The sequence below is a fragment of the Sminthopsis crassicaudata genome, chromosome 1 (assembly GCF_048593235.1).
Source record: "Sminthopsis crassicaudata isolate SCR6 chromosome 1, ASM4859323v1, whole genome shotgun sequence".
In the NCBI taxonomy this organism is placed as follows: Eukaryota; Metazoa; Chordata; class Mammalia; order Dasyuromorphia; family Dasyuridae; genus Sminthopsis; species Sminthopsis crassicaudata.
The window spans coordinates 470,740,063-470,766,149 of NC_133617.1; the positions used below are offsets into that span (position 1 = coordinate 470,740,063).

The following is a 26,087-nucleotide window of genomic DNA, read 5'->3' on the forward strand; positions in this document are numbered from 1 at the left end:
GGTGATAGGGGGACTCTTCAATAAAAATATAACCCCGCTGTTAAAGGCTAAGGTCTTTTCCCCAATTTCATTGGTGATAATCGCGTCATAGCAGGATGCCCTCTAGGTATCATTGACTCGCTCAACTGACGCTATCAAACATAATAAAAAGGCTGTACCGTCAAATGACTGAACTCTACCTTTAAAAGGGAAGCAAGTCTGAATCTGATTAACCCTAGAGTGTTTAAAGCAGGTAGTATTTTTCCCTAGTAAACTTCCAAACCTTTCTCCAAAATCCTTCTTCCAAACTCTATGCGGCAGCACCAGCAGTTCGGTAGGATGTTCATGTAGAGGAACATTAATTATAACTGAAATATTCGTAATTGCTAGTGTCAGACCTATCTTCCATAGGTGATTCTGAATATGCCCTTCCACTATGGGTGTTGGTGCAACCAGTACCGGTGCCTCATCTGTCTCCCCATTCCAAAAGCTGATATTAACTTCTGGCAAAAAGGGCCCTTTACGAAACACGCCCGTGGACAAAGGTGAAAATAAAGGCGAGTTCATAACCAGGGTACAAGGGGGAAGGGGACTTTCAACTTTATCTTCTATCTCATGTTCCACGTGGGGAACAGCCAACATCTCAACTATCATCTCGCTAGTTAAGTCATTTAGGTCGCTCGTTTTGTGGGATGATTGCTTAATTCTAAAAGGTTCCAGCATAATGCATGAACTTATCTTTAAGTTATATGTCAGGCATAAAGGGACATCCTGAGTAATGAAAGTGAGCTTCTTAAAATGTTCCTTCCATACCTTTGATTCTTTGTATGCCCCCATACCTTCCAAAAAGGAAACATTTCCTAACGTGGCTAATGGTATAGGCTGATGACGCCAAGTGACCATTTGAAAACTAGACAAATCTGTAATCATATTTCTCTCCTCACTCCACCCCTCCTATCAGGCTATTTAATCCTAACAACATGCATGCAATTTGATTCATTTGCATTTGAGTTTCTCTTCTTCCCTCTCTTCTCTTTGCTCTTTGGGTTCGGTTTTTTCCATTTCTCCTCTTTTCTCCTCTGCCCCGATGGATTCGTCTTCTTTTTCTCGTACCAACCTGGTCCTTCTGATCGGGATCCATCTTTTCTCCTTTTCCCCTGTTGAGACACAAACAAATCCTTTGCCTCTTACAATAACTTTGTAAGGGCCTTTCCAAACGTTATTCTCATCTTTATACATTATCTTTTCCATTCTTAATTCTTTGGAATCATTTTTCGATTTTTCTGTCATTGATTTTCTTTCTGGTTTATTACCCATGGTATTTTCAATTAAAGCCTTCATGGCCGGGGTTAATCCCTCATCATCAAATTTCAAAAAATTAATAGTGAAGAGAGCTTTATCAATATCTTGTTGAGTTATTTTCTTGCATCCCATTCCCCCTTTTTGTTTAATGAGCATAGTTTTTAAGGTTCTGTTCATTCTAGTTAATTTTCTTATCATGTCTATAGACAAAGAAGGATTTTTGCCAAAAATTTATATAAGGGTTTGGCACATACATCTGTGCAGGTGCGGGGTACGGAAGGGCTTCACTAGTTGACTCGTTCCGTATCGTCTGTATCTTGACAGTTCTTTATTAATTGTCTATGCCCAGAGAGGGAGCCACTCTTCTCTGGAGCACAAACATCTCTAGGAATGGCTAGTTCCTAGCATCTAGTGTCAAAAATATACAGAGTTCATGGAACGGTCAAGTTCCCATAATTTGGAAGCTGAGGCCTGTTAGATTTGAGTGAGCTTATAATCCTAATATGAAATTTTTAATTTCTTAATCATTTGGCCTTAAGATCACGAAAATAATAAGAGGACTGAGCTAGTGGGGTGAAATTAGAGTAAATTAATTTCATTTTCCAATACATATGACAATTACACATACATAATTACAAAAAGAACAATAATAATAATATGGGTATGGCTAAACTATTAAAATAAATGGTAGCGCTACCTGATCTAAATAAGAAATCATACCAATGGTGGTTAGTATCCGATGTTACTAAATGAGAGGCCTCGATAAGTTGTCCTGCAGCTATAAGAGTCTGTATTTGATGTTCATTTAATGCGCGCTGATTAGACTCTAATAGTTTCTTCATAACTTAAGATCTGTTTAGGATATCCATATATATGAAGTAAAGCAAAGTAATCAGGTAAGACAAAAGGTAATACATGAAATTAACACATAACAGCCCATATCTTAACTTGACAATACACAATAGTTCCAGTACACCAAAAAAAAAGTACACATAGCATTTTCAGGTCATTGTTTTTCCATGCTTCTGGTAAATTAAACATATAATCCCACATTGCAACAATCTCTGAGCATTTTCTTTTTGTATCTAGGTATACATATTTTGTAAAGAGCATTTGGTCCACTTAAATAATTTACTAATATTTCCAGTAAAACCCAAACTAGTAATAATACTATCATCAAAAATCTGTAGAAATTGGCCTTGATATTATAATGTATTTTGGTGGAGTAGGATCGTCGTGGGCAACTATTTGAGCATTTACAGTCAAAGCCTGAGAAACAGCTTGTCCAGCACTGCGCAGTCTGCTGGCCAAGATCTCAAGGTCTATTGAATTAACTATACCGAAACCAGTTCCAGCACCACCAAATAAAGTGTCATACCAGGTTCTTTTCTTTCTAACACAATTCATCAGAGGAGGAAAAGTTACATTATTGGTACAAGTTTTAGGAACTCTTATGATTGATGGAGGATGTTTTGTAGGAGGGGGAGGTGTCAGTAATAGATATTTTATCTAATAGTGAGGTTTCAATACCTCTATCAAGATTTTACATGCACAGTTTATCAGTTGCTTTTCAATGTTTGTCTCAGCTTGTTCTCTGCATTCAGTTGGGAAGTCCACACCCTCAGAGTCCACTCTCTTTCCTATGTAGCACTGCTGTATCTGGATCTGGAACAGTCCTTTCCAGCTCAGGGTCAGCTTGTCCTCCTTCCACGTCCTAACCAGGACCCCGTCTCCAAGCTAGAACTCATGCACTGTTGAAACCCTAAGGGAGGAGTCTGAGCAATAAGCCTGTTTAGTTGTAAAGTTTTCAGATGTTAAAGTAAAGACATAACATATTTCCTTAAAAACAAATCCTTGGTTTCAAATATTGGATATAAGGAAGAATTTTGAATCCCTTTAAATCAGTTTGCTTTCTTCAACCAGAAACAGCTGCAGCTTCCTATTGCTGCTCTAGCCCTGCAAAAATACGTTCCGTCTCACAGTCACCTCTCCGTGACTACCTTTTCCAACAAGTTCCTTCTTTTCCCCACTGATTTCTTCTTGAAATCATTTGCTCCCACTAATAAATCCTTCTTAAATCACCTTTATTCTCCTGTCCCATCTCTCTGTTTCTCTCTTCCCAATGCCTACTTGCTCAAACTTTCTCTGACATACTTTAAACACTTCCAAACCAATAACTCTTCTGACTAGATGCTTCATTTAAACTATTACTTAATTTTGCAAATCAATCTCTCTTGTCCCTTTTCTTTAATCACCTTTTTTTTTTTAAACTTTAAACTTCAAGATTCATAACCCATAATGATAACAAATTACCCAATGTTTCAGAAGCAAACCAAATAGTTTTTTTTTTCTTTTTTTTGTTTTTTTTTTTTCTGCCTGAGTGCTTCAAGGCCACTAGTAAGAAGCTTCCCAGGCGGTATTAAGCAGATAAGATTGTAATGCCGTTACTCCCCTTTAGCAGGCTTTGAAAATCTGCTTTTCAGAGAAAACTTTCCCACCAGTTTAAAATAGTCAAGTTTTTTTTTCTTTTGTTTTACTTACAAATTGGTACAACAGGTTAAAAAGTTTAAAATCACAAACAATTTTTAAGACCAATACATTTTGAACCACTCTGAATTACTATTCTGAATGAATTTCAATTTCCACAATTCAGCCTGTTATTTTTCTAAGCCAGTAACACAGAGGCTGAATTCTTATCTCTTATGAGCTTGCTAACTTTTAACACAGAACAAAAAATTCAAAGCAGACAAACATACACAGACAGACACAGAGCTCTATTTTTTCTATCCAGGCTCTGCATGCTTTTAAGTTAAGATCCACTCCATTCTTTTTACGGAGTTTATATAGCTATGAAGCATATACTCCTGAATCTGTTGGCTCGATATGGGCTTTAACTATTTTTTGTCCCATGCCTCATCTAACTGCGTCTAAGCAGTCAGGCTGTTTGCTTCTTCTTGATTCTAAAAATCAAGGAGCGCGTCTTTCTACTTACCTTTCCTTGTTCCAGCGAATACACTGCCCAGGTCCCTGTTCAAGGTGCCACTTGTTGTGGGTCTGCTTCCCTGCAGCTTCACTGGAAACTGAAAGTTTCTTACTGCGCGCCTCATGCTATCACCAGCCTTCGGACGTCTCCGGCCCCGCTCCGGAGACAGGAGCGGGGAATAAGCAAACAGAGAGCCAACGTGTAGCAGAACTGGTCTTTATTGTCTGCACCCAAAATGTCTCTCCGAGCTGCCGCTGGCTATTCCTCTTATAGAGGTTGTCGGACCCTCCCCGAAACCTCCCATCGTGGGCGGGGCCAGCTCCCTTATCAATGCCTAGTCGGGTTTCTCCTTTTATGGCCAGGTGACTCATAGCTCTACACATCCATCTACACGTAGCTCTATTAATCAACCCGGAACAACATTCTGGAGTTGACTGACATTAGGGCGGCTCCCTTCCGCACAGAGAAGATCGGTTCTAGGCCCTTTACAACCAACTAATATAGAGGTTTTTTCTACATGAGATATAGGAGGAGAAATACATTTTTGAACATGACTTTGATATGAGTTCTTTTTTTTGATTATGCTCATTACAAGGTATTTCACATTATACTTTATGTTATATACTATTATTTTTATAATTTTGTATTATATTATGTTATCATTTTATTACAAGGTTTCTTTTTTATTAGGTAGAAGAAATAAAGAGGTAGAGTCGGCAATAATGATGGCCCCAAAAAACCCATTTTAACATTTTTAAAAGTACATAATATTCTAGAAGGAAATGGAAGCAAGACTGTCTTGAAAATAATATGTTTAATTTATTATATACATTTTAAAGTGCATGATATGAAATGGAAATTCCTAGTTTAATATAGAATCTTTTTGTATTCTTTTTATATGAAATGTCTTTTTGTTTTGTTTTGTTTTTAGGTTTAGAATAAACCTTTTTTAAAAAGATTTTATTAGTTACAAGCCACTGCTACCATAGTTTTAAAAAATGTTTCCTATAGTAAATGTAAAGTAAATTTCCAAATATCACTACTTCATCCCTACCTCTAAATTTGTCGCAGTTTCATTTGCAACTGGGACTGCATTGTATTTTTTTTAAGACTTATCTCCAGTTCCTTTATTGATGGAGTTTGCTGAATGAATATCTATTAGGTTTTTATCATAGACCAATTGATTTTTTTTTCTTTTAAATTTTTATTGATCACTCATTTAAATTTATATTTATTAATTTATTTTTATCTTTGCATCATAAACATTTAAAGTCCACTCCTTGTGAGAGGCTTCTTTTAACATGGTAAAACAAACAGTATAATGACTTCATCTGAAAGTGCATCCAATATTCACATCTATAGCATCCCCCTACATCTCTGTTTACAAAAAAAAAAAAAAAAAATTAACAGTTATGTATTTTCTCTCCCTCTCACCTCACTAATGAGAAAACAAATTTCTTATAATAAACAAATAACAAAAAAATAACAAAACAAAATCCTTCAATGGTTGTATTTAAAATATATGTGATAGTTTGCATCCAAATCTGTCATCTCTTTGTAATAATTAATTTACTATAAATGCTGGTTGTAGCAATAATACAGGAAAAAGAAATTAAGGAAATAATAGTAATATGTAAAAAATAAATAGGACATTTTGCAGATGTCATAGTATAATTAAGAGTCAAATGAAGAGTTCATTTATTTGAAACAATAGCTTTAGAATATTTTCAAGATACAAAACATATTAAAATCAGAATTTTGGTATAAATCAGAATTTTGGAATAAAACTCAAAAGGAAGAAATAGAAAATTCTCATTTAAAGTTGGAATTTTACAAAATGATTGCACAAAATGCATTGGAATCTCCCATTCAAGATATAAACAAGAATTACATAACTACTAATTACAAACAACTTTTTACAAAAACACAGTTGTGATTGTAGGCACAGGCACCAAATGATGTGATTTAGGAGAGCACCAAATATTGTTCACTTCCATCCATATTTCATTTTTTCTCAGCTAACCACACTAGGTTTTAGGCAATTCACTTTCAAATGATGAACACTAGACAGTTTAACTCTCAGGTTCTGGGATCTGACTCAGAACTCACTGGATAACTAACTTCAGTCAGCTCCTCAGGCTCAGCAGCCTGCCAAACTGGGACCCTGTAGGATGGCTTGGTTCTATGCCTATTCCCAGCAATAAGCAGTTTCAGAAGACGAGATCATGTCCCCATACCCTGGAGGATATTAGGTCTCATTTGTTTGTAGAGAAACTGATTAGTAGGGTAAATAGACCCTCACAAAATGGGCCCCCAGTAAATAAGGTAAAGCTGATCCTGTACAATCTCTGCTTGTACATCCCTGTGATATTACCAAGCTTTAGCTTCAGGTCATCTCAATAACACTTCAATCCCATAGAACATTCATTGCATTTCATTCCTAGTTTCTGGACATTACTTTACAAGCACACTAGGATTTGGCCCCTAAAATTTCCATGTTGGTTTGTTAGACTTCCCTTCTGTGTAGGGGCCCCAACCCACTTTTCAAAAGATTTGTTTAGCAAATGAAGAGTGGGGAAATGATGTCGTCCTGGGTGCAATTGGCAGAAAAAGAATGACATGGAATTGCATTCAGAGACAGGCAAGGAAGAAACTGATAGAAATCAGTTTAGCCTCATGTTCCACCCACACATTGTATGTCCAGCCAAGAAATCAAAGTTAGGTCAAATCCCTGAGGTTACATTTTCCTATAATTCTGCTCATGGCTCACACCATCTTTGCTGAACTCCTCTTGGGGATATAGCCCATGGCACTGCCTTGAGTCCTCATACTTCCTCCATGCCATGTGGTATCTTTCCTCTGATCTTCCCCATCATGCTTCCTGGTGTCTTTCTCCTTCTTAATGCTAATTCTTATAGGATGTTAAGGCATACTCCACTCTCATGGGGTATTTCTTTTCTCCTGTTAATTGGATTAAAAATGACTTGATATTAAATTGGTAGCAAATGAGTTACAGAAGAAAAGGGAGTAAAACTATACTTAGTGAGAGCCTCAACTTTGCCTTTAAAAACTAGATAAATCTAGCCACATCTAGATCGATGAATTGGGCATGAAACTAAAAAAGCCAAAAAAAGACAATTTTAAAATCCCCAATTAAACACCAAATTGAAAATCCTGAAAATTAAAGGAGTAATGAAATTAAAAGTAAGAAAACCATTTAATTAATAAAACTAAGAGCTAGTTCTTTGAAAAAGAACAATAAAACAGATAAATCTTTGGTTAATTTCACTAAAAAAAGAAAGAAAAAACTCAATTACCAGTATCAAAAATGAAAATGGTGATGTACCACCAGTGAGGATGAAATTAAAGGAATTATGAGGAACAATTTTTCTCAATTGCTTCCTTATTTTTCTGACATTTAGAGTGAAATGGATGAATAGCTACAAAACATAAATTTCCCAGACCAAAAGAAGAGGAAATAGAATCCTCAAATAAGCCTTCAATGAACTTTCAAAGAAAAAACCTTCAAGGTCATATGGATTTATAAGTGGATTCTGCAAAACATTTAAAGAACAATTACTTCTGAAACTATATTAACTATTTGGAAAACTAGGCAACAGAGTCCTACTATATTGCTTTTATGATACAAATACCTAAAACAGGAAGAGGCAGAACAGAGAAAGAAAATTATAGACCAATTTCTCTAATGAATACTGATGCAAAAAATTTAAATTGAATATTAAGAAAGAGATTAGTATGACAAGTGGCATTTATACCAGGAATGCTGATTGATTTAATATTTGGAAAACTATAAGCATATTTGACTGGATTGATAATAAATCCAACAAAAATCATATAATTATCTCCATAGATACAGAAAAAGCTTTGATAAAATACAGCATCCATTATTAAAAATGGTAGAGAACATAGAAATAAAGCTTTTCTTTCAATAATAAGTAGTATTTATCTAAAACCATCAGCAAACACTATCTATAATGAGGATTAAGTAGAAGCTTATTATAAAGCAAGTTAGTGAAGCAAGAATGCTTATTATCACCTCTTATTCAATATTGTACTAAAAATCTTAGCTATAGCAATGAGAGATGAAAAAAAAGTTGAAGGAATTAGAGGCAATAAGGAAAAAAAACTGTCATTTTTTTTTTTTTTTTTTTTTGGCTGAGGCAGTTGAAATTAAGTGACTTGCTCAGGGTGACATAGCTGGGAAATGTTAAGGGTCTAAGATCAGATTTGAACTCAGGGCCTCCTGACTTCAGGACTGGTTCTTTATCCACTGCACCATCTATCTGCTCCAAAACTATCATTCTTTGCAGATTATGTGATGGTATATTTAGAGAATCAACTAAAAACCTACTTGAAATAATTACCAATTTAGCAAAGTTATAAGCTGTAAAATAAGCACACATAAATCACCAAAATCTCTGTTACACAAAAAACTTAGCTACAAGAAATAGAGAAATTTCAATTAAAATAACTCTAGACAATATAAAGTACCTGGGAGTTTGTCTGCGAAGGCAAACCCTGTAACTATATGAACACTATACAAAACACTACATACTTCATATAAAATCAGATCCAAACAATTGGAAAAAAATCAGTTACTCATGAATAGACAGAATCTATATAATAAAAATGATAATTCTACTTAGATTAAATTACTTACTGCTACACCAATCAAATTAACAAAAATTATTTTATGGAAGTAGAAAAATAATAATAAAATTATCAAACCTAAAACCCCAGTTTCTAATATAAAAGCTCACTATTTGATTAAAAACTACTGGGAAAACTATAAAACAGTAAGGCAGAAACTAGCTTTAGACCTATTTCTTACATCATATGCCAAGATATGGTCAAATGGGTACATGATTTAGACTCAAAGGTGATTCTATAAACAAATTAGGAGAGCAGGAAATAATTTACCTTTTTGATCTATGGAGAAAGGAAGGATTTATTACCAAACAAGACGTAATATGATAAGATGCAAAAACAGACATTTGATTACAACCCAAAATGGTTTTGCACACACAAAAGCAGTGCAACAAAGATGAGACAGAAAATAAAAATCTGGAAAACAGTTTTTCCATCCAATGTTTCTGATAAGTACTTCTTTTCTCAAATATATAGAGAACTCAGTCAAATTTAAAAGAATACAAGTCATTCCTCCATTGACAAATGGACAAAAAATATGAACAGATATTTTTTGGATGAAGAAATCCAAACTATATGTAGTTGAATGAGATGAGTTGAGATCTTTCAAGACAGTTGTGAAAATCGAGTAAGGCTTCATCTACTTCAAAGTTCGAGTAGGCATTGATTAAAGGGCATACTTAATTTCCCTTTCCTGCTATACTCCCATGACATCATTTTCTCCCTATATCAATCAAATATGGGCAACTATGTACTTATTGGTCAAGTTCAATTTCTTGGGTAGTTCCCTCATTTAGAATGTAAGACCCTCAGCCAATGAGGATGAGGGTCAGTGATGTGAGGGGCATTTGTGTTAGGGATTATTTAAAGTGCTAACCCTGTCCTAAAAAGTGCTTCCTCCCTTCAATTGCCTTCTCGACAGGTGGGATGCTCAATTCTTGTGTGAACATACAATAAGCTTTTGCTTTGCTCCTAGAGATCTCTCCAGCTTTTTTATTAAATGGTGACCCCTCACCATTTCTGAAACACACAGTTTTGGGGACTCGTTTGGTTTCACATGACTTGGTGAGTAGGTGAACTCTTGGGTGCTAGCAAGGTGGCACCCTGCTCTGATTCAGGCAGCCCACCAGCGTTCAGGAGCTTTTCCTTGCTCCGGAAGGTAAAGTGGGCTCAAAGTAGAGGAACTCAGGGCAAAGCAAAAGGAGAAACTCTGCAGTAAAAATTCCAACCAGCTTGGTGTGAGGACAGATCAGTCAAGCAATTTGCTGTGCAGCAACCCAGAGGCTCACCTCTGTGAGCCTCTTCAGTTAAGTTACAGGTTCTGGACAAGAGAAGCTAGGCCTTTTTTGTGTGGCTAAAGTCAATTGGTGACAATTGATGTTTGGGCATTTTGGAATTTAGATTCCATCCAAATTCAATGGGTGTGACTCAATCCCAGCCAACCCTCTCAGAGAGAAATGAGAAAAATTATCAGAAAATGCCAGTAGAGAGTCCCTTGGGAGATAAGTAATTGGAACAAACTTCCAAAATATAAAGGAAAAAAGTAAAAAAAAAGATGATAAGGTATTGTTGTTTTGTCTGGAATAACAAGGATATTAGTGGAGGCACCATTTGGCATAAGTATGGCTCCCTTGAAGACTGGGTATGCCAAAAACTAAATTTGTTTTTATATTTGTATGTTAATAGTATGTTAATTTGTATGTTAATAGTAAAGAATCTGTTAATCCAGAGGAGGCAGTATATGCTAGACTATGGCTTTCTGAGACAGCAATAATGTTGAGTAAGAATCAAAATGAAAAGGGCATAAAGGAGGAGACTTTAAAGACACAGCAATGGGACCCATTGTTATCTCTCTCTTCTCCATACTTAGTTGCACCTCAGGAAGCCATGGCCTCCACACCTGAAAGGGAAAGAGAGGACTTAATTCCATCAGCCCCTCCAGGGGTCCTCAGGGCACAGAAAGATTTAATTCAATTAACCCCATCCAGACTCCACAAAGGGACATTTGCTTCTCTAAGGAAGGAATTGGAGCAAATTCAAAGAGATATACAAAATTACCCTCTTTCAGAGCCTCAAACCCAGAGTCCTAAATTATATCCCTTAAGAGAAATTAGTTTGGCTGAGGAAGGTATAGGCTATGTGAATGCTCCTCTGAGCACCACAGAAGTCAGGGCCTTTAAAAGGAAATGAGGATTTTAATAGAAGATCTCACAGGGTTAGCAGAAGAATTTGATCAATTCTAATCTTTTCACTTGGAAAGAATTTATGTCTATTTTGAATTCTCTCTTCTCACAAGAGAAAAGGGGACTAATTAAAGGAGCAGATATGAAGGAGTGGGACAGGAGACACTCTCCAGCTGCAGTAGTCATCTCAGCTGGCCAGAAATACCCTTTAGTAGACCCCAATTAGGATCACAATCACTCTGTACATCAGAGAAGTATGAGGGATCTTAATGAATTGATAATTACAAGAATTCACAATGCAGGGAAGGACAAGTCACTAGCTGGTTATCTGAGTAGACTAAAAGATAATATGAGGATACTCTGGGTTTGACCCTGATGACCCAGGAGTAGAAGATACCTTGAAATTGCACTTTGTGACCAATGCATGGCTAGATATCAGTAGAAAGTTACAGAAAGTAGAAGGATGGAATAATAGGAACCTTTACAATCTATTGAAGGAGGCCACCAAGGTGTATATTAGGAAGGATGATGAGAAACAAAAGCACAAAGCCAAAATCTTAATCCGGATGGTACAGGGAATAGCTAAGAATGCAGAAAAATTTACAGGACAAAGCTTCAAGGAAAAGAGATAGATATTCAGGAAGTTATAGGAAGCTTTCTATTCCTGACAGTAGAAAGCCTTTGACATGTTGGGTATGTCAAAAAGTAAGGCATGCCCCCAGTAGAGGATGGAACAGCAGATATGTTCCCTTGCTGAACTTGATGAAGATTAGGGCAGTCAGAGATTCTTGAAATACTCCCACCCGGAACCCTTGGTAAATTTAAGGTGGGGACCCCACCAGGAGACTCTTGTGTTCTTAGTAGACACTGGAGCATTGAGCTATCTAATGTTATTTATTATTTGGTATATAACATTATAATGGTATTTTATTTGCCTTACAGATTATTTAAAAGTGTTAACCCTGTCCTAAAAAGTGCTTCCTCCCTTTGATTGCCTGCTCACTTTTTTATTAAATGGTGAGCCCTCACCATTTCTGAGACACACATAGTCACATAAAATGTTTTAAAAGCACCATATGATTAGAGAAATACAAATTAAAACAACTCTGAGATACTGACTTACACCTGTCAGAATGATAGAAAAGGAAATGATAAAGAGTGGAGAGGATGTGTGAAAATTGGGACATTAATGCATTAGTATAGGTGGTATGAACCAATTCAGTCATTCTGGAGAATAATTTTTAACACTGCTCAGAGGGGAATCAAAATGTGCATACCCTTTGATCCACTACTACCAATGTTAAATCTATCCCAAAGAGATCACCAAAAAAAGGGAAGGGCAGAGGGGAAGGACTTACATGTAAAAAATATTTATAGAAGCTCTTTTTGTGATGGCAAAGAATTAGCAATTGAGAGGATCCTCAGCAATTGGGGAATGGCTGAACAAGTTGTAGTATATGAATATAATGGAATGCTATCATGCTATAAGAAATGACAAGCAGAGACTTACAAGAAATTGATGAGGACTAAACTGAGGTCTAAACTGAGATGGGTCAGTTCCTTTTCTCTCTCTCCTTCCTTCCCCAAAGTAACCAAGGGCAGGGTCGGCAGCAAATGGATTTGCTACTTAATGCTATATGGAAACATAGTCTTTATTGATTAGAATGGAAACACCGGAGAACCGGTGGGCAAAATGGCTGCAAGGTACAAGGCCCATTTTGCAAAGAATAGATTTTTGAGGACTCTGTTTTATACAAGAGCACAATCATTCAGTTGCAGTGATGTAAGGAGATTCCAGAGAGTGATGCAAATAAGATAAGGATTCTCTTGTTATCTTTTGGGGACAGACAGAAGTCTCTTCCCAAAAAGGAATTTCCTGATGCCATTTCCTGATGCTATCTGAGCAGATTAGAATGGGGGCTGTAAAACCCCAGCCAGCTCAGATAGCCCAAACTAGTTTGACCAGATCTTGTATCAAAGGTCCAAGTCCCAAAGGAAGTTGGAGATCAAACAAGGAATATCAAGGGGCTACCGCCCCCAACATAACCTCCCTCAAGCAGTTAACTCTTAAATTCTTTTAAGAAAAAAATTTTGGGGCAGGGTCTCTTATTTGAGGAAGATTTTCTCCAAGGACCTTCAGAGTAGCAGGGTCCCCTCGTCTTGTTCCCCCCTCAAGCAAGTCACCTCCAGATGCATGTGGGAATAGGGGCAATGAACTCCTCTTTAACTGCTTCGAGCTGACAAGGGTCGTAGAGATTTGGGGTTTATGCCAGGAGGTGAGGTGTGAGGTGTGGGGGATGGCAACAGGGCATCTAGGGGGTGTCCCAGTCAGTTGTCCTGTCAATTTTCTCCAGCTGAGAATCCAAAACTTGAAGCCTAGAGAAAACAGATCTCGGGAACAGATTAAAAGTGGAGTGTCATCCAGGGTAGAGTTGGTGGCACCTGGAAATGGGGAAATATCTCAGATCCCCTCTGTGGGCTGCTGGTAAAATGCTAATGGCCCATCTAGTAAAGAGAAGTAGGAGAAAATGCTGAGAAAGTCAAAGATAATCTCCTCTACTGTCTTAGAATAACAGCAATAGTTACACAGTTTTAACCACCCCCAACCCAAATTTTAACACAGTAATAAATAACCCAGACAAGGTTTATCAGTCATTCATCAATCATTCCCAAAGTCCTCCACATCAGCCCAAAGTTCCCTAGAAGCAGGGTCTATTCCATGGTGTCTTCTAAAACTGCTGCAGGCTGAGAAATGGTTGTAGGTTCTCATTCTTTGGGATGGGTCTGCTGTGCTGACAATTAAAGCTGATCTAGGTCCCAGAAGCAAGTCAATATCTGTAATTTGACCCAAGATCTAGAACAAAACATAAATCTAACAAATAAAGGTTAGAACAGTCTATGATAGAAAGACTTGGTCCACAGGAGTGCTGCAAAAATGTGAAGAGGCCAAAAATAGATTCCTATGTAAAAAAATGATTAAAAACCTTAAAACAAAACATTAGTGTTTTCTAACTATAGCAGACAGATGACCAGACTAAATGCTTATTTGCCCAAGCATTTATGATACAATGATTACATATAAAAGGGTGGAGCTTTACAACTCCCAAAAAAGCATTAATTAACTAATTAACTTTAAGTCCAAGAAAAATTGTATCTCCAATAATAGATTCCATTCATCAGATTTCTGATAAATTCTAAATATTCATCATAACCTTATATTGATAACAATAAGGAATTTGTCTCAATAATTTCACAACTTAAATAATTATCATATTCAAATAGATGTTTCATAAATGAACACTATACATACAATTCATATTGCTTTAAAAATACTCAATACATGGAAAAATATCCCAAATTGCATAATATCCTTTTGCAGAAACACTTTCAAAAGGACAAATAAGGAAAAAAAAAACTATTATTTTTGAGGCTCTTTAAATAATCTCAGAATGACTCAATACAATCTTTAAACTTATATTTTAAACTTATGCAAAATGTTCAAATACCACATATAAGAATTCAAGAAGTTCTTAAAATAGCAATTAAACTTTCAGTATGGATCACATTTATGACCATATTGCACAAACATTAAAACCCATTTTGTATCAAGAAACAAATATTCAATCAATTAACCTAAACTTGATCCAGTCTCTTTAAATCACTCTTTTGTTGCTACAGCAGCAACTAGACAAAAAAAAAAAAAACAACAAACCAACAAGCAAACAAACAAACAAAAAAAAAAAAACAAGGCAGGAAACACCTGGGGGGAGAGGAGGAAAGGAGAGTATTCCATGTGCTCACCCTTCCCCTATTCAAAAACATTTTTTTCCTTTCATCCTTCCATTAAAAACTTTTCTTCTTGTAACATACCTTCTAATACCTTGCAAATCTTTAATTGCTCAATCCTTCTTCCTTCAAAACCTGTAAAATTCACACTGTATAGCATATAAACCGAATCAAACCAAACAATTTTTTCCTTTCTGAGGGTTTGCCTAACTGCAATTAGCAAATCTCTCTTTGGCAGTAAATGCATCAATATTCAAACAAATTCCAAGATCTTGTACTCAGAATAAACAATCTAGTATGCAAAGACAATAGCCAAATTATATTTCCCATACTCAAATGGTTTTTTTTTTTGCTGCTGGATAAGGGCGTATAGCCTTTACTCTAGCAGGCTCTAAAGACTGCTTTAAGGGAAAAAACTTTCCTGTCAGTTCAAAATTGCCAAGTTCCATTCACATACAAGTTAGTACAACAGGTTAAAATTTAAAATCACAAATAACTAACCAATTTCCAACTTTCTTAATCCTAGTTCTTAAAACTCCTATTTCCTCCCAGAGTTCACAGAGAATGTGAGAGGGTGTGGTCATTATTTGGAGATTTTAATCAGAGAGAATTGAGCTCCTAGTTTTCCTTTATCAAATTCCTACCCATCAATAGGTTAAGATAGGAAGGGATAGTAGGAAACATGAGGTCCTCAAGCTGGCAAGGCAGGGAGGGGTTTCCAAACAATTTTTCCTTCAATTCCAGTACCTTGGGGGGGATGGGTGAGTAGGATCTGAATGGAGGAGTAGAACAACAGAGGCTTCCCATATGAAAAAACGAAATTGGCGTACCTGCTAAGTCCAAATTTACCCCGGGCAGCTTGGCTTTGCTGATAGAAGAAGGTGGGCCTGGTCCAGGGGAATGCCACCTCAAGTCTGGAGAGGCCTGGGGGGCGAGGCTGGAGTCCATGGTCCTTCCCTTCTCTGGGCAGTCGTTCTTCTAGTGTCCTTCCCATTTGTCCTCGCCCAGTGGCTGACGGAATCTGAAGCACAAACTTTGGGGCCCATGGAAAATAGCAGTAGCCAGAATCTGTGCCTGCTGTCTGCTCTTTACTCTGAGCCATCCGTACTCCTCCCAATCCCTATATACCCCAAAGACGACTTCTGATAATTGAGTCATGGAATTTTGGGATTCTGGCGCCAATTTCTGCCAATTTAGTCTTATATCTGGGGAAGACTGATTGAAAAAAAAATGCATTGAAATGACAGCAATCCCCTCTAGAAAAGTGGGGTGCAGGTTAGTGAATTCTCTAATAAGATTCTTATCAGCTGCTTGCATAAGATTCTCATAATCTACCTGCTTTGTATTCCCCTTTTCCATTCCTTCACTGGGACAGGTTAGAAGATGATCCCTCATCTCTGTTTCCCCTTTCCCCTCTTCTATGTCCCCACTCCCCACTTCATAGTTCCCTCCGGAATTTGCAAAGGGAATAGCAAGAGCCCCCGTCTCGTACCTCCCAGTCACGTTAGCAGCAAACCTCAGCATTAGCTCCCAGATCATTCTTACCTCCTGTATTGTGTGATAAGAAGAGATAACATCTCCCCAGGACAGATCTCTCTGAAAAGGAACGGCTGTAAACCCCTCAATAAGTTTCATTATGTGGGAAAAATCCCAAGAAGGGAGGGACCTTTGCATTCTAAGCGTTTCCCCCAAAGAGCTGGCCATTTCTCTCAGGAGGCAAGGCTTAGAGATAGCTAAATCAGAGTCCTGGGCCACAACTGTAGTAGAATCAGGCTGCATGGGAGGGGTAGGAGGGTGGAGGCTCTGGGGCAGGGAAACTTGATTAGGAGCCGGGAGGGAGCAGGGTGAGGAGGAAGGGTCCCTGCTTCTCAGCTGAGAAGGGCAAAGCATCAGAGTATTCCCAGAGTCCAGCTCTGGGATTAAGTTAGGAGAGTCCTGCTGGAGGTCAGCGTCTCTCCTCAGTTTCACCTCAGTAAATTTAGGCAGAAACATCCTGCAAGTTAACTGCGATTTGGGATCCCTGTAGAGGGCCCAGAAAGCTTGCACGTATGCAACTTCTGACCATTTACCGTGTCTTCTGCAATATAGATCTAATTCCCTAATAGTAGAGAAAATAATAGATCCGCTAACAGGCCAGGCCTGACCATCCAGTTCTTGATAAAGGGGCCACGACCTTGTTGCAGAAGTGAATAAGACCTTTTAATTTGAAATCCTTGAGGCCTAATTTTTTCTGTTTTGTCAAGAGATATACCAGAGGTGAATCTTTAGGGATGGAGGAGAAGAGTTGACCCATTTTTACCACTACACAAGCTCGAAAATTTGCACTTTTATAACTCAACCGGATCAGACGTCTCTGTCAGGTCCCACAAATATTCCCCTTTTCTATATAGAGGAAATATCTGTCCAAAAATGGAATCCATTTGCATCTAGCGTCCCAGATCAAACGATTCCCAGAGCTCATTCAGCTCCACACAGTTTAAAACCACAATTTTCTCGAGATTTTGGTTTTATTCTGCCCCCAAGCTTATAAAAGAGAATTTCCAGCTTACCTCAGTAAAAATTATCCCCGTATGGGCCACCAAATGATGAGGAATAAACTGAGGTCTAAACTGAGGTCTAAACCGAGATGGGTCAGTTCCTTTTCTCTCTCTCCTTCCTTCCCCAAAGTAACCAAGGGCGGGGTCGGCAGCAAATGAATTTGCTACTTAATGCTGTATGGAAACATAGTCTTTATTGATTAGAATGGAAACACCGGAGAGCCGGTGGGCAAAATGGCTGCAAGGTACAAGGCCCATTTTGCAAAGAATAGATTTTTGAGGACTCTGTTTTATACAAGAGCACAATCATTCAGTTGCAGTGATGTAAGGAGATTCCAGAGAGTGATGTAAATAAGATAAGGATTCTCTTGTTATCTTTTGGGGACAGATAGATGTCTCTTCCCAAAAAGGAATTTCCTGATGGCATTTGGTCTATCTGAGCAGATTAGAATGGGGGCTGTAAAACCCCAGCCAGCTCAGATAGCCCAAACTAGTTTGACCAGATCTTGTATCAAAGGTCCAAGTCCCAAAGGAAGTTGGAGATCAAACAAGGAATATCAAGGGGCTACCGCCCCCAACAAGGTGATGCAAAGTGAAGCTAGTAGAACCAGGAGAACACTGTATACAATAATAAACAACAACATTGTTTGATAATCAATTATGATTGAGTTAGCAATACAGTGATGCAAAAACAATCTTATCATGAAAAATGCTTTCTACATTTAGTGAAAGAACTGATGGAGTCTGAATGCAGATTGAAGCATTTCACTTCAATTAAAGTTTTCACTTTAATTGTGTGAGGGGGAGGCAGCTAGATGGCGCAGTGGCCCTGAATTCAGGAGGACCTGAGTTCAAATCTGGTCTCAGACACTTAACACTTCCTAGCTGTGTGACCCTGGGCAACTCACTTAACCCCAGCCTCAAAAAAAAAAAAAAAAAAAAAAAAAAAAGAATTGTGTATGTGTATGTATGTATTGTTTCTTTCACAACTTCACTAACATGGAAATATTTTTTAACATGGTTGCACATATACAACCTTGATCAAATTGTTTACTGTTTTAAAGAGGGGAGAAGGCAAGGATGGAAGGAAAATAGTTGAATTTCTTAAGTTGTATAAAAACGAATATTTAAAATAGTCTTTCTATATAATTGGAAAAATAGTATTAAAATAATTTCTTCCCTAGTTTACATATTATTACAGATATAGTTTTTGGTTATTCTTTATAGGTTAGCTACTCTCTACGTTTCAGTCACAGTTCAAGAAATATCTGGTACTTTTGGAAGAATACTGTGGTTCACGATGAGTTAGCAGTTTGGCACACAGATCTTCTCTTTCCAGTTTTTCCTGCGGTAGGACCCAGAAATCCTGATTTTGATGATGGAGGAGAACCTGGTAAGAATGAGTTTAAATATTATTTTGTTACTAACTCAGTTGCTTACCAGCATTTTGTGTCCTTGGGATATTTTCAGTGAGTGGTGAAATCTTTATTTCTATTTTATCATTTTGGATTAAATGATTTAATTTTATGTTATTGGTTATAGTTCAAAAGAATCTAGCCCCTTTAAAAATCTAGTATATGGAAGGAAGTTAAATGAAAATCTTCTCTATTGCACAACTAGAGGTAGATCAGAATCAAAAGAGTACAACTAGTTAAGTAAAAATTATTTGGGAAAGACTATTTTAGGAAGGTGTTTGGTTAGTGTTTTTTTATTCTTTCATTTTTGCAATTTTTTTTCCTGATTAAGACTTTTAGAGGTTGAGCTAACTTATCTCCCTAATAATTTCAGTAGCAACATAATATAGTACTTAAAAATTTTGGCTTGGATTTGCTTCATTTTTTGGAGGCAGTAATGGGTGGTGGAAAGAGCAATGAGTTTAGTATCAAGAAAATTATTATAAGGTGTAGATTCCACTAATAATGGCTCATATGACTTCATAGTCCCAAAGAAACCCTGCACACAATTAACAGTCATGGGAAATTATCAGCCTCTGTGGCCTCAGATGCAAAGCTTTACTTACATCCCCAGAATGATATGTGGGATCCAGTATTAGCTTTGCTACTAACTTGCTCTGTGACCTGGGGCAAATTAATTGGATTATTGAATTGTTTTGAGCCAAATTAATTTTTAAATGAATTAATTTAATGTCCTATTCATGTTATGTTGTAGAGAATTAGAGGTGTTGTCTCAGTCATAAGCAGGCTAGTATAACTTTAAAAATACACATAACCTGGGAGGAGACACCTTCAAGAAATTATGTCCCCCAAACCCATGTGCATGTGGGCACGCACACACACACAACTATACAACTAAGGAAAAATAGCTCACTTTTATTTGTCTTAGGCTTTAAGGTGGGCTTATCTAGAATTTTAGCCTTATTGAAAAGTTTTATCTTTGTATAGCCTAAAGCAAGGATGTATATGTGTGTATATGTATATATCTATATATGTATGAATAAATATATCTTGCTTAAATATAAATATAGATATATACATATACACACATATACATATACACACAGACACAGACACACACCTTCCTGCCCCCCCCCACACACATACACGTACACACATGCCTTTCCTAGCCCTGCTAAATTTTTCATTTAATTCTGCTCTTTAACTTGCCTTGTATTACATAATCTTCCCTCACCCATGGATCCCTCCCTTGTCTTCTTTTCTCACCCTTTGCTTCCTCCTCTTTCCCTGACTTCTTCCTTCCTTCTTCCCTTCCTCCCTTCCTTCTTTCTTTCCTTCCTTCCTTCCTTCCTTCCTTCCTTCCTTCCTTCCTTCCTTCCTTCCTTCCTTCCTTCCTTCCTTCCTTCCTTCCTTCCTTCCTTCCTTCCTTCCACACACCCACCTATCTACCTATGGGGATTAAGTAATTTGCCAGGGTCACACAGCTAGTAACTGTTAAGTATCTGAGGTCACATTTGAACTCAGGTCCTTCTGACTTCTATTCACTGTGCCACCTAGCTTTTTAATTTCTTTTTAGTTTAGTTTAGTTTTGTTTTGTTTTTTTTATAGATTTTAGAGAATGTTATACTCTTCATGAGATATATATGTGTGTGTGTGTGTGTGTGTGTGTGTGTGTGTGTGTGTGTGTGTGTGTATGTGTGTGTGTTCCAAGAGTAAGTTTCTATGATTGGGTTCTTCTTTGGTGCTTCATTTTTTTGTTTTTGTTTTTGTGTTTTTTTAATAAGAAGTATTAGTGTAAGCATCTCTTAATCCTGGGGTGGAGGGATGGTGCCTCTGACTTTACTTCACCTCTCCCCTCTGATATGGAATCTTAAATCAAATGCTTCTTTCCTCCTGCAAATGTCCACAGCCAGCAACATCCTTACCCCATTGCTTCTACACTCACTAGATATGCTAGTTCCTTCTCACTCAGAGCTGTCTCTGCACAACTGGCTCTGGCATTCCTAATCAGTTAATGTTCTCAGTTCAGAAGTTGAAAGTTTCTGTGGTTCTTGCTGAGGCTCCATCCAAATTCAACTAGCCCCAGGGGTCCCCACTTGGTATTTTTGCAGATCTAGCCCAGAGGTGTTTGCACTACATACTGGTTAATCCCCAGCCTGAGTCTTACTTTAAATCTTGGGTTATACCAGGAGGTTTCTGTTTTGCTCCATATGTGAAAAGACCAGAGCCAAATAGAAAATCAAATACAGAAGAAGCATAAAAAGGTTAAAAGGGAAGAAAAAAAAGTATGTTTTTAAATTTTTTCCTTCTTTATTATCTGTTTTGTTATTTCTTGGTCTTTAATAGTTTTACTGGCTTCCTGGTTTTTCACCAGTTTGTGTTTGTCCTGAGGTGCAAATTTGTTCTATTTGTGGGGAAAATCTGGAGAGCTTGAAATTTACCAACCTACTCTGCTGTTTTCCTAGAATCCTCCTCTTGAAATGTTTCTTTCTGCATGCTTGCAATATTTTCTCCTTAATCTGGGAGTTCTGGAATTATAATATTCCTGGCAGTTTTCATCTTGGGATCTCTTTTAGGGATGATTAGTAGACTTTTAAAATTTCTATTTTACCCTCTGGTTTTAGAATATTGAGACAGTTTTCCTCGATAATTTCTTAAAACTTGATGTCTAGTCTATTTTTTGATTATGGTTTTCAGGTAGACTAATAATTTTAAAATAATCTCTCTTAGATCTATTTTCCAGGTCAGTTGTTTTTACAGTGGGATACTTCACATTGTTTTCTGTTTTTTTATCCTTTCCATTTTGTTTTATTGTTTTTTTATTTCTCATAAAGTAATTAGTTTCCATTTGTTCAATTCTTATTTTTAAGGAATTATTTTCCTCCATGAGCTTTTGTACTTCCTTTCCCATTTGGTCAATTTTGCTTTTTAAGCCATTCTTCTCCTTGTTAGCTTTTTATATTTCCTTTTGCATCACTCTTAAATTCTCTACCCATTTTTTCTTCTGCTTTACTTATGTGATTTTTTTTTTCTAGTGTACTTTTTAAAAGATTATTATTATAGCTTTTTATTTACAAGACATATGTATGGGTAGTTTTTCAACATTGACCCTTGCAAAACCTTCTGTTCTAACTTTTCCCTCCCTTCCCCCTCCCCCTTCCTTAGATGGAAGGTAGACCAGTACATGTTAAATATGTTAAAAGTATATGTTAAATGCAATATATGTATACATATTTATACAATTATCTTGCTATACAAGAAAAATAGGATTTAGGAATAAGGTAAAAATAATTTGAGAAGGAAAACAAAAATGCAAACAGACAATAACAGAAGGATTAGAAATGCTATATTGTGGTCCATCCTCATTTCCCATAGTTCTTTTGCTGGGTATAGCTGGTTCTCTTCATTACTGAACAATTAGAACTGATTTGGTTCATTTCATTGTTGAAGAGAGCCACATCTATCAGAATTGATAATCTTATAGTATTGTTGTTGAAGTATATAATGATCTCCTGGTCCTGCTCATTTCCTTCAGCATCAGTTCATGTAAGTCTCTCCAGGCCTTTCTGAAATCATCCTGTTGGTCATTTCTTACAGAACAATAATATTAATTATGTGATTTTTCAAAATCCTTTTTGATCTCTTTCATACCCTGAGCCCAATTCTTATTTTCCTTGGAGGCTTTAGAGTTTAGTTATAGGAGTTTTGACATTTCTGTATATTACTAACAAAACCCATCAGCAAAAGACAGAAAGAGAAATTCCATTTAAAATAATTATAGACAGGGGCAGAGCCAAGATGGCAGAGAGGACACATGCATCATTCTAAGCTACCCTTCTACCCTTCTACCCTCACTACTAATTACCAAATTCAGCCTCTGAAATAGTACTTGACTGGTAAAATCTACAAATATTGAGAATACAACAAATTACAAGTTGAAGATAATCTGGAAGATTGCCAGAAAAGGTTTGTCCTGATAGGGAGAGAGGAGGCCAGCGCAGGCAGGGAGGCAGAACACACTGAGTGTACCAGGGTGAGGACGGTCTCTGTGGGTGGAGAATTTGCGGGAGGACTCTACCATGGGTTGGCTGCTCTGCTATGGTTGCAAAGCAGTAGATCAGCAGAGAAGTTACACAAATGCTAAAAATAGAGTGTATTCCAAAAAATGCCAGAATCTAACAGAACCTAGCCACATCCACCCAGCACTGGGAGTGACTCAGCATGGACCACAACTGTGCAGCCGCATTCTGCAGCACAGGGCTTTTTCCCACAGCAGTCATATTTCTGCACACCAGGGGGACTCTGTCCAGAGCAGCCACACTTCCACACAACGTGCCTACGATTCCCAGGGCAGTGACACTTCTGCTGCAGGACTCTTCACAGGGCACTTCCATAGTTCAGTCGCTCTTTGCAGCCCCGTTTGCAGGACAGCTACTGTCCATCGATCTATCCCTGTTCTGTAGAGGAAGCTGATAACCTCCCGGCCCTGAAGGCAGACCCTAAGAGTTTAAAAAAAAATGAGTAAAAAAGCCAAGCAAACTCTATTGATAGCTTCTATATGGAAAGAGAGCAGGTTTCCAATCCTGAAGAGATTTCAGACAAAACCCCATAGCAGGCTATAACCTGGTCCCCATCACACAAGGCTCTTCTAGAAGAAATTATAAAAGATCTTAAAAGAGAGCTAGAACAAAAATGGGGAAAGAAAGAGAAGCTCTGCAAGAGAGTACAGAAAAGGAATATAACTCACTAAAAGAAAAATTTGATAAAGTGGAAAAAAAAAACACTTCCTGAAATGTGAATTGGAAAAGGTAAAAAATTCCCAGGGAAACAAAATTTATGAATTGGGAAAGATAAAGAACTCCCAGGAAAGTAGGATTTGGAATTTGAAAAAGAAAATAACTCAGTAAAAAAAATTTAGTGAAATGGAAAAAAATTTCATAGAGCAAAACAACTCATTTAAAAATTCAATTGGACATATACAAAAAGAAGTACAAAAAAGCTAATGAAGAAAATAACTCATTAAAAATCAAAACTGAACAAATAGAAATGAATGATTTGTTGAGACATCAAGAATCAGTCAAGTAAAACCAAAAAAACCCGAAAAAATCGAAAAAAATGTTAAATATCTACTTGGAAAAACAACACACCTGGAAAAATAGCTCTAGGAGAGAAAATCTGAGGATTATGATGAAAGTAAGAGCTATTTTACAGAAAATCATCAAAGAGAACTGGCCAGATGTAATAGAATCAGAAGGTAAAATAGGCATTGAAAGAATTCATCAAACACCTTTTGAAAGAAACCCTAAAATAAAAATTCCAAGAAATATTGTGGCTAAATTTCAGAACTATCAGACTAAGGAAAAAATATTACAAGCAGCCAAAAAAAAAACCAAGTCAAATACTGAGGAGCCACAATAAGGATCACTCAGGATCTAGATGCTTCCACATTAAAAGATCAAAGGGTCTGGAATCTGATATTCCAAAAGGCAAAAGACTTGGAATGCAGCCAAGAATAAATTACCCAGCTAAGCACAGCATTTTCTTCCAGGGAAGAAGATGGACATTCAATGAACCAGGTGAATTCCATTTATTCCTAATGAAAACAAAAAATTTTAACCTCCAAATATAGGACTTAAGAGAAGCATAAAAGATTAAAAGAACTCTTGAAAACTGTATTTCTGTTATGGGCATACATAAAGAGCATGTATATAATTTAATTTTACTGTTATAATAAAAAAAAAAAAGAAAGTAGAAGTGGAAAGGAGATAGTATCAGAAAAAGAGAAAAGGGGAGATAAAAAGAGGGAAACTTCATCCCATGAAGAGGCAAAGGAAACCTATCATATCTGAGGGAATTTAGGGAAGGGGAGGAACATTGTGTGAATCTTACTCTCATCAGATTTGGCTCAAAGAGAAAATATTAGACATATTTGGTTTACAGAGAAATTTCTCTCATCTCATTAAAAAGTGGGAGAGGAAAAGGGAAAAGGAAAAGAGTAATAAGAGAAAGGTATAAGAAAGGGGAAGGGACTCAAAGGGGGTGGGAGGGATTCTAAAGAGGGAGTCCTGCATGAGGCAAGTGGTGCCCATAAGCTTATACTGGGGAGAGGGGTAAGGAGGAAAAAAAAAAAGAAAAGCATAATCTGGGGATAATAAGATGGCAGGAAATATAGAATTAGTAGTTTTAACCATAAATGTGAATGGGATAAACTCTCCCATAAAGCGGGAGGTAGATAGCAGACTGGATCAAAAGCCAGAATCCTACAATATGTTGTTTACATAAAACACATTTAAAGCAGGGTGATACATACATAGTAAAGGTAAAGGGCTGGAGCAGAATTTATTATGCTTCAGGTGAAGTAAAAAAAGCAGGGATAGCCATCCTGATCTCAGATCAAGCAAAAGCAAAAATTAATCTAATTAAAAAAGATAAGGAAGGAAACTATATCGTGTTAAAGATAGACAATGAAGCAGTATCAATACTAAACATATATGTACCTAGTGGTGTAGCATCTTAACTTCCTAAAGGAGAAGTTAAGAGAGTTGCAAGAAGAAATAGACAGTAAAACTATAATAGTGTGAGATCTCAACCTTGAACTCTCAAAATTAGATAAATCAAACCACAAAACAAATAAGAAAGAAGTTAAAGAGGTAAATAGAATATTAGAAAAGTTAGGTATGATAGATATTTGGAGAAAACTGAATGGAGACAGAAAGGAGTACACTTTCTTCTCAGCAGTTAATGGAACCTATACAAAAAATTGACTATATATTAGGACATCAAGACCTAAAAATTAAATGCAGAAAGGCAGAAATAAATGCATTCTTTTCAGATCACAATTCATTAAAAACTGCATTCAATAAAAAGCTAGGGATTAATAGACTAAAAAGTAATTGGAAACTATATAATCTCATCCTAAAGAATGAATGGGTGAAACAGCAAATTTTAGACACAATTAATAATTTCACCCAAGAGAATGACAACAATAAGACAACATACCAAAATTTGTGGGATGCAGCCAAAGTGGTAATAGAGGGCAAGTTTATATCTTTAGAGGCTTACTTGAATAAAATAGAGAAAGAAAAAGTCAATGAATTGGGCTTTGCAACTTGCAATTTCAGGTCAAAAAAGGAGAAGATACAATCTTTTGATTTGGATAAAATTAAGGATTTGAAAAAAGGTTGCACTCTTTAAGAGGCTACATCATCTTATGTTAAGATGTTACTAGATAATT

The 26,087-nt window shown here is 36.8% G+C and overlaps 2 protein-coding genes across 4 annotated transcripts in view; one reads left to right on the forward strand and one right to left on the reverse strand.

Moving 5' to 3' along the window:
* Window positions 1–4,644, reverse strand: part of LOC141550391 (uncharacterized) — a 6,870-nt gene extending 2,226 nt beyond the window's left edge. Inside the window, exons 1-2 of one of the 3 annotated variants that reach the window (XM_074280991.1) lie at window positions 4,274–4,644; window positions 1–1,136 (exon numbers count right to left, since the gene is read on the reverse strand). The exon at window positions 1–1,136 is cut by the window's left edge and continues 2,226 nt beyond it. The gene's annotated coding sequence lies outside the window, so the exon portion shown is untranslated. Of the gene's footprint in view, window positions 1,137–2,279; window positions 3,057–4,273 lie in introns of those variants that run through there. The other 2 variants (XR_012484596.1, XR_012484595.1) reach the window with 2 other exon arrangements.
* The window catches only part of LOC141550392 (phospholipid-transporting ATPase ABCA3-like), a 234,350-nt gene that overhangs the window by 30,667 nt on the left and 177,596 nt on the right, over window positions 1–26,087 (forward strand). The window contains 1 exon segment of the mRNA XM_074280992.1: window positions 18,666–18,831. Coding sequence (XP_074137093.1) covers window positions 18,666–18,831 — 166 coding nt within the window.